Genomic DNA, 17,283 nt, shown 5'->3' on the forward strand with positions numbered 1-17,283 from the left:
TAGATGATTCTTAACAGGGTGTGCAAGCGAGTTCGAGGCCCTGCGTCATCCAGAAGGAACCATGTTGTAATTTCCCATCTGCGCTAATGCTCGATCTACAAGTGCGACTGCTGGACGAGATTTCTTTTGGCTGATGATTCTGCTTGTACGCTGGCCAGCCTATGGCTATCACTATTTTTTTCCAAGTGTTTGTAGCCTGTGGCTATCACTATTTTTTTCCAAGTGTTTGTAAACTAAGTTTGATGCTTGCGCCTGTGCTCACATCCAATAAATCACTGTTTGTGCAATTGTAGTTTCATTCTATATATATAGGTACACTGTTCCCAAATGTGTATATGACAGTGGTGTACAGCAGTGGCCCTATCAAAATTTCTGGAGCTTTTACAATCATATGCTAATTTGAGTAAACTTCTGCGAGACAATTGCAGCCTCGATGAAACTACTTTAGTACATCTTGAAGCCTTAGTGCAACTTCTCCATATTATTACACTTCATATGAATTATTAATACTCTCATACAAAAGCATCTCTTAATTCTGTCATATAAATAAGCAAATCTGGAAAATGTCATTCTTTTCCACATAACAACCATATCGCAGATTCGTCGGTTCACAATAAGTTAAAGTGTCCCTTGCAAAAGAAAGAGAAATAAAATAAGCAGCTGCAGATTTACATAACTCATGTCCGCTCTTTCTATTCACCTAAAAATGAGTCGATCAGTCCGGCCCTAACTAGGCAGTCAACATGCCTGGTCGTTTGGTAATAAAGGAAATTTTTGCCACTCCTCAAGTTATGCACTCCAGGCTCCAGACTCAGGAGTACTACTCCAGCCAGATGAGCTAATCTGATCCTAGGTAGGCTTAATCACTACAGGAAGCTCAAGATCACTCTTAACTCCGTAAAATTTTACAAAACTTAAAACAAAAGCTTGGCCAAACAAATGAAATTAAGATGAGACATGCCTTCATATACAATCTAAAGAAGAGTAACACTGCTACTTGAAAAGCAATACAGATTTCAATACAACTTAAACATTACATATTCTATTGCATTCTCTATTCCGAGATTTCCGGAACTTCAGGCAAAGGCCATGTCAGAATTTTCATCGCTTCACTGCCATAGGACCGCAATCCAGCTACAAATATGCCTGAGAATAAGACATAGTATTATCGAACATGTTCTCACTTATCTTGATATTTTTTCCAGATGATGATGCTAAAATACAGAGCAAGAAAAAACAGAGGTAAAAAAAGAATGGTGCTCAATACACATAGTAACAAGGTTTCACTAATTCGGAAAGTAGTCACATGAGCATGACATACAACAAGCTGGCTACAACTGACAGTAACACAGAAAGACAAACCAAATCTTCAAATCTACATTAAGCTAGGCTTAGCAATCCTTGCCAAGTTATACAATCTTTTCTTCATAGTTAAACACGACTAATGAGACAACATGGTTTAGTATTAGCTACTTCCTAAAGCTAACAGTAACCGCATCCAGAGTCACAGACATAGAACATATGCATGCTTCAGTGACACACTTGCAAGTGTGAGCTCCTAGAAAGACCACAAGTCAAAAACCTCATCGCCTACGAATATCACCGCCATTCTAGCGAGAACGTAGCCAACCAAATGACTTCAAAGAGTTATTCAAACATCGAACTAGTAAAACCACCGCCCCTACTTATCTGGGACCTTTTGGATGCTATTTGCCCTGTAACAAATAAGAAAACCACATTAGCAAAACTGTAGAAAGGACATCAACATTTTTTCAAGGTTGCTTACTTTACCTCTTTTTCTTTTGGTTCACAGTCTGTTCTGAGCCCCTTTTCAATCTCTTACCAGTCCCTTTTGTGTTCGCTACATCTGGTGGATGAATATTGATCACACTTGGGAATGATGTTCCAACGAAGGATTCAAATTCTTGAACTTTACTTTGCTCACTAATGGCACCCATCTGTCCCAATTGCGTGAAGGCATCAGCAACAACCTTGTGAAAATATCTCATTTTGTCCTCACAATGTTTCGCTACATGAAGTGCCAAGCTGAATTTTGAACATGTTTCCGAGTACAACTTTTTTATGGTAGGTGAAAGACATGTAGATGGGCCTTCTAGCTCATGTCCGTTGGCATCATAGGAAAGCTGACGTGCAACCATTTTAGTCCACCTATGCAACACATATTGACTAGGAATTTCATTACACCCCTCATTCTTTAGGACAACAATGATGTGACGGCAGATGATACCCAGTGATTCGAACATCCTACAAGAACAGTGTGTTGCCTTGGTACTAGTGTTGAAATTAACTACTCTAACCTTGCCACTCTTGCTGCTAATACCAATGGTCCGGACCTCACCAACCTGCACGATTGATTTAACATGACAATAATCCCTTGCAGCCACCACCTGACGTTGAAATTCAGCAAAAACCTCATGAGTATACACATCTCTACCATGAATCTCGATACTCCAACAAGTCTCAAGCATAGGCAGTGTATGGAGGCTGGCATTGTCTTCTTGCAATTCTTTTTGTCGTTGTTCCTCTAAAGCTGTTTCAAACCTGACCCAAAACTCAATCAGTGTGCAAGATTTCGGTTGGCAAAGTGTCTAAAGAATGCATTCTCACTCTCAGATCTTGATGTAGTACGCAAGATTCCGCCAAGGGTGATCTCCGTAAAATATGCCGGAATCCATGACTTGCGCGCCTCATACTTCTCCTGCAACCATGTATTATCTTTTAGCCCAAAGTCAGATATTATTGAACACCATTGTGACTCAAACTCACTTGGTGTCTCTGATCCCCAAATACATGCCATAAACCGTTCATGAAAATCTGGATTATTTTTCATGGTGGCACCAACTTTTTCAGTAAGCTTCATGAGGATGTGCCACATACAAAGCCTATGTTTAGTGTTTGGAAAAACTTGTTCTATCCCTATTCTCATGCTTTGGTCTTCGTCGTTCATGATGATCTTAGGTGCAACCCCAGACATTGCTTTCAAGAAAGTCTTGAACAACCATATATAAGATTCTTTCTTCACATTCCATAGAAAAGCTGCACCAAGCGTGACACAAGACCTGTGGTTGTTAACTCCTGTGAAAGGGGCAAATACCAAGTTATACCTATTAAAGCGATATGTCGAGTCAAAAGACACAACTTCACCAAACAATGAGTAGTTCTTTCTGCATATGCTATCCGCCCAGAAAATATTTATAAGTTTGTCATTCTCATCGACTTGGTAGTCAAAGTAGAATGCTGGATTGGCAGCCTGCTTCCTTTTCATTATATCTACTATGATCTGTCCATCTGCTCTCTTAATTGCTCTTTTAAAATCACGATGAGAGTTCTGGAAGTCATGCTTTGTGCAGCCCACATTTTCCGGACCTCCCTTCTCTACACTAAGCAAGTGATATGCTGTAGATGTGCCAACCATTGCCTTATGACATGTAAGTAATTTGCTTCTCAACTCACTACTTACTTCTCTATTTGACTTGATGAGATGTCTCTTACTTGGCGAAATAAGTTGGTGGGTGTGTGATTGAACAAACCGGGCGACCTTATATTTGCCATCATCTTGCCTCTTCAATCCAATCATAGCCTCACAACCACACCTAGTTAACTTGAATTTTCTCTTCGGCTTTATCCTTTCCTCTTCCCGGGCCACCTTCCTCCAACCCTCCCTAGCACAAACAAACCTCTTCCACAGTATGCCATGTTCATCTTTGTGTGTTGTCCATGTGCGAACCGAGAACCCGACTTCATGAGCATACATTTTGTAGAATGTCATACCTTCCTCCCAGGTGTCAAATTGCATACCAATTACGGGTTGTAAGTTAGGATCACACTGAGGCTCATATCTTGACCCCTGGAGATGCAAAATAAAAAGATGCTCGGTTCAGAAACTAGAGCTCATGCATTGGATGCGAGTAAAAAACTACTTACACAAAACGGAAGACTGCTAGTTCATGTTGGCGTGTGGTAGCTATTTCCATCGTTTTCGACCTGATGGATCATGCCCTGGAAATTTCAGAAAAAAAAACCATCAGGTCACATAAACAGTGTGATGTACGTTTGTGACCAATACAACAAATAAATTACCAGGGCGAAGCTGTTGGCATCATCTTCAACTCCCATTGCTGTAGTTGACCCAATGCTTAGAGCAGCACTTCTCATGGACTCCATGGCTGCTTATTTTGTGCAAATATAACCGCAAAACATCAAGATTTTTTACTTGGAATACGGACAATGTGGATTGTAGTTGCAGCAAGACAAAATGAGAAACATGGACAACTAGTAATTAAACAGAAAGTTCAACTTAACATGGTCAAGAGTTTTACAAAACGAGGAACATGAACAACTAGCATTACCATAGAAAGTTCAATTGAACATTGCAAAAGTTATTTCCATTTCATATCAGCAATGTGGAAGAAGTTCATAAAATACATTACTAATTCATGGACAAGAACTGCGCATGAACAAGCAGTAACTAACCCACTCTTGCCATGTAGCATGCTCCCAGGAAATCATTTCTTTCACATACATGCTGAGTCGTTCACATACACACCTTACTATTAAGTTAGCAAAGGTATATTAAATTGTATATAAAGGAACATAACACACAGAGCACATCCCCTCAACTTTTTGCACTGATTGTTCTGATTATTACTACAATTTCACCATTATATCTGCATCTGACGCATCAATTTCATGCCCATACTATTCATATTCCCAAATGCCAGTGGCTTTAAACACATGGGAAACTGATGGCCTAGAAGAACCAAATATGACTGTACATGGATAACAAAACAAGCAAATTCGGTGCTCATACCTCAGATCCTAAGCGGTAAAGGACGATAGTCAGGTCCTATTCAACCGCACAGCTGCACAAATCTGGTTTTACTATACTATAAAATACATATTAAGGTTCAGAACACTACTTATTCAAATAGTGATAACATGTCACCATTACGGCTGCACCTTGCACATAAATTCGGTGCTATATATTACTATGCACTTGTTTTAAATGAATTGGGGGAAGTGAGGAATTGGAAGAGCCAATTTGACTGCACATGAATAATATAAGAATCAAATACAGCGCACATACCTCAGATCCTTAGCCGTAAAGGCGGATGCCCGACTCCCACGCAGCCGTGTTGTTGATCCACGGAGCTACAACGCCGATTCGCTACAAAGATGCAATCACAGCGCGCTGCCGCTGGAACTCATGATCTGGATCCTGGGCGTTGGTGTTTCAACGCTGGTGGCCGGAGATGGACATGGAGAGGGAGAGGGATAGGGACAGGGAGATCTCGAGGAAGAGGAGAGGGAGATCGAGGGACAGAGGTGAGTCGCCCAAGTTTTCGACTAACCCTAGCTCAGCCTCGCGCCTTGGTTCAGTGGTACAGGTACAGAAAAGAACAGAGGAAAGGAAGGAGACGATGGGATATTTCGGAGGGACTATTTGCGCACTTAAGTAATTTTACAAGGTCCATTATGTAAAATGTACCGGAGGCCAAATCCCCTCCATCAATTTTTCATCCAATAGCTCAGGTTGGATCGGAGTACCTGGTGCACCAGTTCATCGGGTGCACAGGATACGTTCTCACCTGACGCGGGAGGGAGAGACACGCCGTGCCTTTGACCAGTTGAGTAGAGTAGCTGCATGATGTACCAGAGCCATGTCCGACGTCCTCTTCCTGCTGCAAATAGGTGGTTTCCATTTCGGACATGTCCGACCACAGCCATGGCTAGTGCTGCATGCGCTGCTCGAATAATTCTGGCTCCATCTTTTCACGCTTTGTTGCTTCAAGCAGAAATTTCGCGGAGCCTTCCTTCTGCGCGGCGTCTCCGTAATTGATCTAGCCTGTACTAATTTCCTCTACATATTATATTTATTTTAAACAAGAGGAAGATAAAATGTGTAGATGACAAGAGGAAGATTAACCAACCCCGCAAAAAAAGGGAAGAGGAAAATTAACCTAAATGAAAAAGAAAGACTTGGGAGGTTTATTTTGTGAAGAGGGACCACTAGCTAGAGATATCGAGGCTAGGACACGAGACTGCATGGAAATATCAACACCTCTTCCAAACCGAAGAGTCTGCAACCTCGTCACCCCTCCCCCCCTTTTCCCACACCGTCGCCGGAGGACGCCGCTGGGCGAAGACCGTGCGATCAACGATGGCGGTGGGGGCCTTCCTTTGCGGTGTCTCTGGAGCTGATAGCGACGGATCCATGCGATGCCCGGCGGTGTCTCGTCGTGCAAGTGCTTCGGCAAGTGGCAGCGGGGTGCGTGGTGGCCGGGCTCGACAGGTCGCTCTGCACCTTGCAGGGGCGACGCGTTTCTCGGGTCTAGGCATGCCTGGGGCGTGAAGGAAAATGTGGCAGCTCTAGGCGACCCGTACTTCCCTCCTCGCCTATCGGGGCGCACGTCGGCATCCTTGATGGGTTGCTCCGTGGACGGCGGGCCTGGACGTGAGGTGGTGGTAGGTTGCTGCGTGGGGGCGGCGGATTAGAGCTCCCTCAGGGGTTACTGGCAGTGTACTTTACCAAGGATGGCCCCATCGGCCGGGCGGCCCGTCATTGGGCCGGGCTTAGGGCCAGAAAGCCAGACGACAAGTCCATTTCAAAACATTAGACATGATCGGGGGGTGCTGATGGTGCACAGTACCAGGGGTGGCCCTTCGGCCGGCAGGCCAATCAATGGGTCGGGCTCTGGGTTCAGGGTGCCAGGCGACAGGCAAGGGACCTTGATTCGAGAGTAAGCCCAACTTCCGTATAATTACCATCTTGGCATTGTAAGCCATGGTCTCCTTGACCGACTTAGAGGGAGGCCAACTAGGAAACCTGTAAAACCTAGCTCTCGTCCCCCTTTATAAGGCGAGAGCAAGGGTAGATTGCGGGACATCTGACTTTTAGTCGAGACCTCCCATTATTGCATCCATCTATAAGCCCCTCACACTATGGATTTTCACTGTTAATAAAAAGAAAAGGAGTAGGGTATTATATCAACCATGGGTGGCTGAATCTGGGTAAAACCCCCTGCGTGTGATCCCCTCTTGTACATCCAGTCATGCTCTCCACCCTACCGAAATCACTGACGGTCTTCGGTACCATCATGCCTCCTCCTCGCTAGCGGCGGCTACAGGCGGTTTGGATCGCCTTCTTAGATGGTTTTGGGGAAGGGGATGGGAGGTGGATGCAGCCTCCTGGCTAGCGATGAAGGCAGATGGTGGGAGAACAAGATGGGAAAGGAGAGACGCAGTGATAGAGTAGGGTTTCAGTGGAGGCAGATGTACACCTATGCGCTGGGTTATTTTCCTTATATATGTGGGAGCAGTAAATATGACGAGGACCTGTGGTGCCTTTGCAGCATTGATAAATGCAGAACACATGCTTACATGGTTGAGGAAAATACGCGTCGCTGTGGCGTCCTCTTCCTGCAAGTTAGGTGGTTTCCGTTTTGGCATGCCCGGCCAAAGCCATGGATCCTGTCTGACTAGAGTAATTCATGGCCTCCATGTTGGTTGGTTCAAGCAGAAATTTCGTGGATCCTTCCTCGCCCCCGCGTCTCCATGGTTGATCCAATTTCGCGGATCCTTCCTCGCCCCCGCGTCTCCATGGTTGAACCAGAAATTTGATTTAAGCCCTTCAAGCTTCACGCTCTCACCCAGTAGATGTATTTACGCAGGAGGAAGATTACAGCCTAAACCTAGAAAGATGAGTGCACTGTATATGTACTTATATAGTGATCACAGGGCCTGTTGATCTGGCTAGTTTGGTATTGTAATATATTCTTATACAGATTTGTGTATTTAAACAAGAGGAAGATTAACCTAAATGAAAAAAAAAGACTTGGGAGGTCTATTTTGTGAAAAGGGATCACAACCTAGGAGAGCGCATGGAAATTTCAACGTGCCTGTGCTGCATATATAAGGGTCACTGGGCTTGCTGCTCAAATGCAACTGCCTAGCTTGGCTAGAACTACATCCAGAGACCGTAGCAATGCCAGCCCCAGCTGCAGCTTGCTCGCTTCTTCTGCTTCTCCTTCTGGTGGCGCCGGTGGCCGCCGGTGACTGCGTCATCCATGGTGTCCGTTGGTCGGCTTGGGCCAACAGGGGTCACTTGACGGAGGGCCTCATCATCCCGGCGCAGACGTTCAGCGCCTTCACCTTCGACCTCTCCGTCGGCTTGCAGACCCTCTCGGTCATCATGGACATCTCCAGCGAGCTTGTCTGGGTGCAGTGCGGGCCGGGGCTCAGGCGCAAGCCCACCTTCCTGCCCGGGCTCAGGCCCTCCTTCGCCCCGATCGCGCCCTGCCCATCATCCGTGCGCAACAACTCCGACTCCTTTGGCCAGATCCACTACGCCGACCGGACTTGCCATCCCGGCGAAACCGGCTGCGCAGCCCGCTGCCGGTACGTGGAGCACATCTACGGCGCCGGCAACACGTCCGGCTACCTCGCCACCGAAACGTTCGGTTTGGGGAACAGGGTCTTCACCGGCGTGGTGTTCGGCTGCAGCGGCAACGTCACGCTGCGGGATGGCCTCGCCGGCGTCTCCGGCTTCGTCGGATTCAGCAGGGGCCCCCTCTCCCTCGTTTCGCAGCGGCAGATCTCCAGGTTCTCCTACTTCTTCGTGCTCCCGGACGACCCCGACAACGGCAAGGCCTTCGTTAGCTTGAGCTGGGCAGACGGCGCAGACCACGCCGACGTTAAGGGCAGCCACACGCCGTTGCTGGCGGCCAGGCCCAACCAGAACCCTTACTTGTACTACGTCAACCTCATCGGCCTGCAGGTGGACGGGCAGCTCCTCACCGACATCCCGGCGGGGACCTTCGACGTCCGGGCGAACGGCTCCGGCGGGGTGTTCCTCAGCACCACCCTGCCCTTCACCTACCTCGAGGAGGCCGCGTACAAGGTTCTGAGGCGGGAGCTCATGAGCAGGATCCGATCGCAGGGGCTGGCTCCGGTGAACGCTACGGTCGGCCACAGCCTGTGCTTCCTCACGCAGCACTTCTCCAAGCTGAAGGTTCCCAAGCTGGCCCTGGTGTTCGACGGCGCCCACGCGACGATGGAGCTCAAGGCGCAGAACTACTTCTTGCCCGTCCCTGACGGGCAGACGACGTGCCTGAGCATACTGCCATCGACCAGCGGCGGGTCCGTCCTAGGCAGCCTGCTGCAGACCGGCAGGACGATGACCTACGACATCCATGGCGCCGGCGGCGGCCGGCTGACGTTCGCGGGTGCTCCGGCGCCAGCAAAGGTGTCGCTGGCTACTCTTTTACTGGTGTGGGTGCTCCTCTTCTAGTCCCAGACTCCCAGCTAGATCCGTCCTTGGGTGTTGCTTAGCGTCAGATTGCTTAGAGAAGTACTAGTATTGTTGGATTGTATTTCGAGTTCCCATTTCAGTCACCCTGTTGTGCTACTATCACACTATTAAATTGCAATGCTCCATCTGGTATTAATAACGAGCGGTGTGACCGCCACATTTGCGCGGCTAGATAGATATGCCATGTGTTGTTAGGTTTATTTTTTGTGTGCATGTGTTAGCTAGAAGATGAAATGTAGTAGATTATTTTAATACCTTTATGGAAAGATGTGTGGACAAAATACACCACGGAAAACTTATTTGGCATTGTTTTAGTTAGAGTTAATTAGACCGGTGGTGCTAGAACTTGGCGTAAACAGTCGCCTTAGTGCTAGAACTTGCGGCATACGTTAAAGTGGTGCAAAAACTTGACTTGAGCGTGCAAATACAATGTAAATCTCGTTTGTATACGTCGGCGAAGCTGACGAGGCATGACAGCGTGGCATAGGGCCCGCTGTTAGTGACTATATGGTGAAGATTGGGCGTGTGACTCTTTGAAGAAATAACCTCAAATTTTTTTCTCACGTAAAGGCCCCTGTGAGGTGTACAACAGGCAAGGATTCGAACCGTTGACCTATAGTCAGCCGAGAGCACGGCTAGCCAACGCACCAGATAATAGTTGTGTCATACAGAGTATAAGGATACTCAGCCTTTATATCTTTGTTAAATAACGTAAAATAAGAATTTTAATTCAAAAATAAGAAGATACAGCCGTGGGATTTCGTACCAGCGACCTGACAGTTACCACGAGGAGGACCTACCAGATACTCCCTCCGTCTCAAGATACAGCCGTGCAATTAAGATTCTTTAGTTATATAACTTAATTCAAATGTATAAAACGTGTGTATGCTTCTATGTTGTGATGTGAGCTCTTGACTGATGGTTAGCTGCACATGTTGTTTAGACCGAGGTTACCGGTAAGAATCCCTTGGCTGCATATTTTTAATTCTAATAAAATTTGTGATGTTTCACTGACAAGTAGGACCCACCGGATGCAGTACACCTGACAGGGGCCTTTTTGTGAGAAAAAATTAATTAAAAACCGAGATATTTTTGGAAGTCACTAACAGCGGGCCCTATGCCACACTCTCATGCCTTATCAGCATCGTAGTCGTATACAAACGAGATTTGCACCGTATTTGCACGTCCGAGCCAAGTTTTTGCACCACTTTAATGTATGCCGCAAGTTCTAGCACTAAAGTGACCGTTTGCGACAAGTTCTAGCACCACCGGTGTAATTGACTCTTTTAGTTAAGTGTATGATACATTGGTACACACGAATGACATAGAGTGGTTGTGTGGGTCCCTAGCTTCTCATGCAAAATATAACGGTTGCTTTAGTTTTCTCTGTTCCATTTCTCATGGGCTATTTAAGTGTTACCAACATCAAATTTAAGAACTTTCCCACACAGAGGTAAATCCAAAAACTAGTCTCTCATACCGAAACTTTATGTAGGGCCAATTGTTTTGATGGCTTAAAAAATAAGCTGGTTACTCCCCAGCTTTTCTCATAAGCTGCCTCCCACATTCATTGGGGCTTCTTAACTAGTTACGGGATAACTAATTTAGAAGCATCAACAAATTTAGGAAGCGGCTTATTTTTTTTAAGTTGGGGGAGGCAACTTATATTTTAAGCCGCTCAAAAGAACTGGCCCGTAGTCTTCCTCCATCTTCCACGCCAAAAAAAGTCTTCCTCCACCCGCCTCAACTTTTACCGAATAGTTTTTCTATTCAATTGCGGTATATACCATTTGTCAACATGCTCCACCGATTGTCCATCCATGAAAAGGTAACCTTTGGTGTTTAATTCATCAAATATTTCTGAAACGCTCCTTAGCTCACTCCCATTGTAGTTACCGTTTCCATGTTCATTATGCTCATCTTGTTCTACTCAAGAAAATTGATTAATAAATTATAGTTAACATGGTTTGTGGCTTTCAACATTCAATGTAAAGTAATATGAGCGCGTAAGATTATGTCTAGAAGTAGTCCAGGTGTATGTGATGGATTCCTATCATGAAACAATGTATATAATTCTGTTATATTTTACCTAACGACGCACCATGGTCTATTTTGTTTTTCAGTTTTTATTATATCGAATAGGAGACGAATTGTGGAACTACGAAAAGCGTAATACAAAATTGAAGGGTCGTGTCCATGACAAAAAGGAGTTAAACAAATTACTATCGGTCAAGCATTTGGTTTCTATTTTTGGCTAGCGTATAACATATGAGACAAGACCACGGGTATGGCCTCCCTAGTAAGTGATCACTTATATCATGTAGATTAGATTAATTCAGTTCATATGTGAATGCTCACTTTTCTTCTTTGGGTAAAATTAATATGTGAATCTCAATTACTGTCTTTGGCTTCTCACACTGTGCTGAATTCAGAGATAAAGGGAGAAACATTTCGAAGTTGGAGGCTAGATATATACTCCTATTGTGTGCCTAGATTATTTTTTGCGGGTATGTACCTAGAATTTTCAAGATTAAAAAACATGTTTTTCTAGAACTTTTCCACCAACATAAATAGGAAAAATCAGATCTGGAGTGGGAGACCAGCTATGTACACATAGCGGGCCCAAAATTTTGTAAACTAAAAAAATGGAACCCATGTTTATAGGTTTTAGATCATTTTAAAACAATATATCGTGTACATGCACATATGTTGTACGTAAATGTGTAATTTCATCATTAGTAAATATCTAAGTTTCCTAACTAAAAAAGAAACAAATATATAGATCCATAATACTTCCTTAATTTGTCCCAAAATGTAGTGCTTATTAGATTCTTAAGCCAAAACTTGTTTACTTTGATGATGTATATTTTTATGGGACAATTGCATTTTTACCCCTAGTTGGTTCCTACCCACCGGTTTTGCTCTTACTTTTCGAGCTTGCTCAGTTTTGCCCTTACTTTTTCCGTCGAGGTCCCTCGAATGCCCTTTGACCGTTTGACCAAAACTTTGAAAATTCGTAACTAATTCATATGAACTCCGAAAAATGCAAATAAGATATCAAAATGTTCAGATAAACATTACATTTATGTGCATATCATTTGCATTCAGGACAAAAGCACCGTTTGAACTACCCGAGGTAATTAATGTTATTAACATTATTAAAAATAAAAAGGTATAAACAATATTTTTTCATGAATAAAAATTACATGCAAATATAGGTGATGTTTTCTGAACATCCTGATATCTTATTTGCATTTTTATGAGTTCGTATCAACTTGTTATGAATTTCTGAACATCGTTAGAACATTCATAACAAGTTGATACAAACTCAGAAAAAAGCAAATAAGATATCAGGATGTTCAGAAAATAAGTTGATACGAACTCAGAAAAATGCAAATAAGATATCAGGATGTTCAGAAAACATCACCTACATTTGCATGTAATCTTTATTCATGAAAAATATATTATTTATACCTTTTTATTTTTAATAATGTTAATAAAATTAATTACCTCGGGCAGTTTAAACAGTGCTTTTGTCCTAAATGCAAACGATATGCACATAAAGGTAATGTTTATCTGAACATTTTGATATCTTATTTGCATTTTTCTGAGTTCATATGAATAAGTTATAAATTTTCGAAGTTTTGGTCAAACGGTCAAAGGGCATTCGAGGGACCTCAACGGAAAAAGTAAGGGCAAAACTGAGCAAGCTCGAAAAGTAAGGGCAAAACCCGTGGGTTGGAACCAACTAGGGGTAAAAATGCAATTGTCCCTATTTTTATACTGTAGGTATAGACCATTTTCTCTATAAACATTGTCAAAGTTTGTATAGGCTATTTTTTGCAAAAAACAATATGCACTATATTATGGGACGGGTGGGGTAGTAAATAATACTCCCTCCGTCCGGAAATACTTGTCGTAAAAATGGATACAAATGGATGTATCTAGAACTAAAATACATCTAGATACATCCATTCCTTGGACAAGTATTTTTGGACGGAGCGAGTACATCCATTGTACATTCAAATATCTGCCTTTTTAAGCTCATAGATAAATAAATGTATTCATGAAATTCTATATGTACTTGCAAAATAATAATTCAGTTCCTAAAATAGTAATATTTTGAAGCTCTGCAACGTGCTTGTCTTTTTCTTTCTAAATAAGCATCATAAAACTGGTGGGACCAATTTATCACTAATATGCATGCATGTGCTGCCTTCATGTTTCATAGTACATGTTGTTCGTAAATTATAGGATTTGTAAAAATAAAATTAGTGCACGTTAGCATGCACGTGCTGTTTTTTACTTGAACATGCATGCGTATATTGCTTTGGGTCTTTATTTTTCTTTTGACAGCGTACTGATTTGGGTCTCTTCTTGAGTCCGTACCGAAGTACTAATGACTCATGGAGGCGTGCATGATCAGGGCCGGTCCTGAGATTTCGGGGGCCCGAGGCGGAACTCAAACTCAGGGCCCCTTAATATAGACATCATGACAATAAAATTGCGGGTCGGACAAACGGCAGTTTCCTGAAAATGGCAACAACATCGGTCGATTTTCCTAAGGAAGAACGCGAGGCATGGACGGGAGTGACATGGCCGACCGCAGCACTTGGGCGAGGCCCACGTCGTCGTAGGTAGCAGGGACTCGGGGGGAGGGGGCACCAAGCCGAAAAAGAGGGGTGTAGTAGAGTGATGGTCGGAACGGCGGCACATCAACAACGAAGGAGGTGGCTAGAGCAAGCCAGCGCGGCAGCATAACACAAGCCGCGGGTGATGGTGGACAGCAGTACGTCCAGGGACGGAGTTATAAAATTGGCATGGAGGGGGCTAGACTATAAGCATGATGTTCACATTGGACCTAACCAATTGGCTTTATTATTTTTATGAATTAGCTCTTTTCCTATTCATGTCTTCCAAGTACAAATATCTTCCAAGTACAAATGGATAATTGGAAATATCCTAATTAACTATTGATGTTTGTAACTTCTAAAATTCATCCTACTTCTGTAGTTTTATAGTCACAAATTAATCTAATGTCAAAAAGTAGAGCTAAGGCGCAATCAAAATTAGATATCAAAATTAGATATAGAGTAAACTAACCCTTGTTCCTTAGACCATCACTGTCATGCTTATTCGTGCGGGTGAGACCAGCCGGCCGGCCGGCCATGCGTGGTGCGCTCGGCGTTGAAGCGATGTCCATTGGCGGGGAGTCGGCGAACGTGCGTTTGTGCGTGTGCTACAAGGACTTGGAGTCCAGATCGCCGGAGAACGGAGCTACGGACTTCATCGGCGACTCGGCGTCGGCGCATCACGACTCCACCTGCGACTCGCGATCGCGGCCAGTCGGCTAGGGTTAACCTGAATCGGGATCGGAAAGAAGAACAGGAAGACGTCGTGTAATCGTGTAATCAGCCGCTACATGTCTTCCTGGCCCATGGGCTACCTTGGGGCCCCCTGGATTTGGGGGGGCCGGGGCGGCCGCCCCGCTGCCCCCCCCCCCCCCCCCCCCCCCGGGCCTCATCTTATTTTTTTTAGAGAGATGTGTTGGATTATCCCTACGTAACATGTACATGTACGTTTCCTACGTATGAATATTTATTGTAACGTTTACATCTATTAATCTCGATTGTCGATAACTGAAATTAACGATTGAGATAATTTAATCTATGTGGAAGAACGTCATGGCTTATTTGACTTCTGTCTTAATTATATAATAGATAGATAGATTTGAGTTTATGCACGTTGTGGTATTTCTCTCCAAGAAATTGCTTCAATCAAATATATTTAGTGGTCAAGTATTAAAATGTTGATTTAAAACTTATGCGTCTGGTATTTTGAATTAGAAGGGAAAAAAGGACGTAGCTCTTCGCTTTGCTTTTGTTCGTTCTCCCTCTTTTTTCCTTTCTTCGTACTTTGTGTTGTTTCTGTTCACTTCGGTGTGTTTTGAAATACTTTCTCCATTCACAAATATAAGATGTTTCAGCTTTTTTCCTAAATTGGATTTATATAGACACGTTTTATTATGATTGTTCATCCATTTCAGTTTGTATGTAGTCCATATTAAAATTACTAAAACATCTGATGTTTGTGAATGGAGGGTGTATATTATAAGGTGGACCGTGCTCTTCCTTCATATCCAATATTTCCGAAGGGGTACAAATGTTTCAATTAGAAAAGGTTAGTCACTGTTCATAATTGGATTCCGTTGATGACATTCGGGTATGTACGATTCAGCTATCGGGATGATGATGTTCTTCCCTTTCTATGGACATCAGCCACGTTACTTTGGCGTCACATACTCATATGCCCCGTGGCAGCCAATTTCAACAAATGGACTGACGACCGCAAACAAATATCTACATCGAGCTCAACAGAATATGAAGGAGTTTGCAGATCGCAAACATTCTGATTGCTCATTGTCGCCAATGATTAGGTCTATCTTTGAGTTCAACCCTACATTCAAACTTCACCGATGCAGCAAGCAAATGCCAAGTTCGTCGAGTATTTCAGCTCTTATCAATTGTTGGCGCCTGTGGAGAATCAAGCATATCGACTGCAACATCGGCTGCAACTATCGGAACATGCCAATATGCACCTGGTCTATGTGCCGTAGCTACGGTCGCCAAAAACCATGCATCAGGAACTACCTTGGATCTCTGAGGAGCACAAACCACTGCATGTTCCGGGGTTGGTGCTGGAGCGCTGCAGGCGCCATCGTCCGATGGGCCCATCCATGACTGGCCAGCCCAATGGGTCGGAATAATGACCCAGGAGAACGCAAAGCGACCCCGCCAAAAATGATATGTGCCGCTTATCGCTCATCACGGTATCCCTCTGGATCGCCCACTACTATACCAAGGTGGGCTAGCCCATTGGAACCGAAACACTCACGTTACTACCAAGAGCTGTTTGGGAAGCTTTTCTGTTGATTTTAGGAACCTCCCCTTCATTTTTTCCCAGTGTTTTTAGTTTTTCTTTTATTTTTCTTATTTTACCCTTTTAAATTCATAAACATTTCTTAAATTAGCAGATTTTTTCCAAACTAATGAAGACTTTTCAATATTCTGAACTTTATTCGAACACGCAAACAGTTTCCAAATTTGCTAATTTTGCAGATCCACAAAATTTTCTCAATTTCGTCAATTTCGAAACATTTTTGCAAATTGGCGAACATTTTTCAATCGTTTGACCATTTTTAAAATCCGCAAACACTTTTTGAATTCAACATTTTTTAAATTCATGGATAGTTTTTTCAATCCGCGAACATTTTTTTTCTAGTTCGCAAACATGTGTTTTAAATATGTGAACTTTTTTTTTCAAAATTCTTGAACATCTATTTTCTAATTCATGTACATTTTTATATCCATGACCATTTTTTGAATTCACCAAATTTGTCCAGTTCGTGAACATATTTTGAATTCACAAAGGTTTTTTTTTCAAATATGTGAACATTTACTTAATCCACGAATTGTTTTGAATTGTCAAATATTTATGAAATGCACATTTCTTAATTAACCATTATTTCTTGAATCCACAATTTTTGAATTCGTGAACATTTTTTCTAGTTCATGAAAATATTTCAAATTCAAACACATTTGGCAAATTCATGAACATTTGTTTCAATCCACAATTTTTTATTCCATAAGAAATTTATTTCAAGAATATATTTCAAATTCACTAATATATTTTTGTAGTAGCGTACACTCTTATGTAAAACCAATCAAAATACAAAATTGATAAAAACAAATCTATTCTTATTTTCATTTTCACGAACTCTTATAAATTATTACGAATCTAAACCGTGTAGAATTATAATTCTCTCCGTTTTGGGGAGGGTGGCGAGGTAGACGGATGGTAGTCGCACCGCTTTGACGTTGGACAGCGGTCACACCGCTTTGACGTTGGATATTCTGGCCGTTCCTAGCGGTCGACGTATCTTTCCCTACACA

At 43.2% G+C, this 17,283-nt stretch overlaps 2 protein-coding genes across 4 annotated transcripts; one reads left to right on the forward strand and one right to left on the reverse strand.

Annotated features, from left to right (window-relative positions):
• Positions 1–1,270: 1,270 nt before the first annotated feature.
• On the reverse strand, positions 1,271–5,438 carry LOC123164903 (protein FAR1-RELATED SEQUENCE 5). 3 transcript variants are annotated; one of them, XM_044582513.1, is made up of 6 exons: positions 5,108–5,438; positions 4,102–4,187; positions 3,946–4,020; positions 2,788–3,868; positions 1,792–2,719; positions 1,271–1,715 (listed from the first exon to the last, which is right to left on the reverse strand). In XM_044582513.1, exons 4-5 carry the CDS (start codon positions 3,815–3,817, stop codon positions 2,709–2,711), a joined length of 1,041 nt encoding a protein of 346 aa, XP_044438448.1. In that variant the 5' UTR covers positions 3,818–3,868; positions 3,946–4,020; positions 4,102–4,187; positions 5,108–5,438; the 3' UTR covers positions 1,271–1,715; positions 1,792–2,708. The 3 variants fall into 3 exon arrangements, with proteins under 3 accessions (XP_044438448.1, XP_044438447.1, XP_044438446.1); XM_044582512.1 differs by adding an exon at positions 4,832–4,883 and having other exon boundaries at positions 1,792–3,868; positions 5,108–5,434; XM_044582511.1 differs by having other exon boundaries at positions 1,792–3,868; positions 5,108–5,434.
• A 2,509-nt stretch (positions 5,439–7,947) lies between these two features.
• Positions 7,948–9,463, forward strand: LOC123166293 (aspartic proteinase nepenthesin-1). Its single transcript, XM_044584072.1, has one exon. It carries the CDS (start codon positions 8,006–8,008, stop codon positions 9,308–9,310), a length of 1,305 nt encoding a protein of 434 aa, XP_044440007.1. The 5' UTR covers positions 7,948–8,005; the 3' UTR covers positions 9,311–9,463.
• Positions 9,464–17,283: the final 7,820 nt, after the last annotated feature.

The sequence above is a fragment of the Triticum aestivum genome, chromosome 7D (assembly GCF_018294505.1).
Source record: "Triticum aestivum cultivar Chinese Spring chromosome 7D, IWGSC CS RefSeq v2.1, whole genome shotgun sequence".
In the NCBI taxonomy this organism is placed as follows: Eukaryota; Viridiplantae; Streptophyta; class Magnoliopsida; order Poales; family Poaceae; genus Triticum; species Triticum aestivum.

What these genes read in the sequence shown, in the direction of transcription:
- LOC123164903 (XM_044582511.1), bottom strand. Translation starts at nt 3,817, where the DNA reads ATGCAATTTGACACCTGGGAGGAAGGTATGACATTCTACAAAATGTAT.
- LOC123166293 (XM_044584072.1), top strand. Translation starts at nt 8,006, where the DNA reads ATGCCAGCCCCAGCTGCAGCTTGCTCGCTTCTTCTGCTTCTCCTTCTG.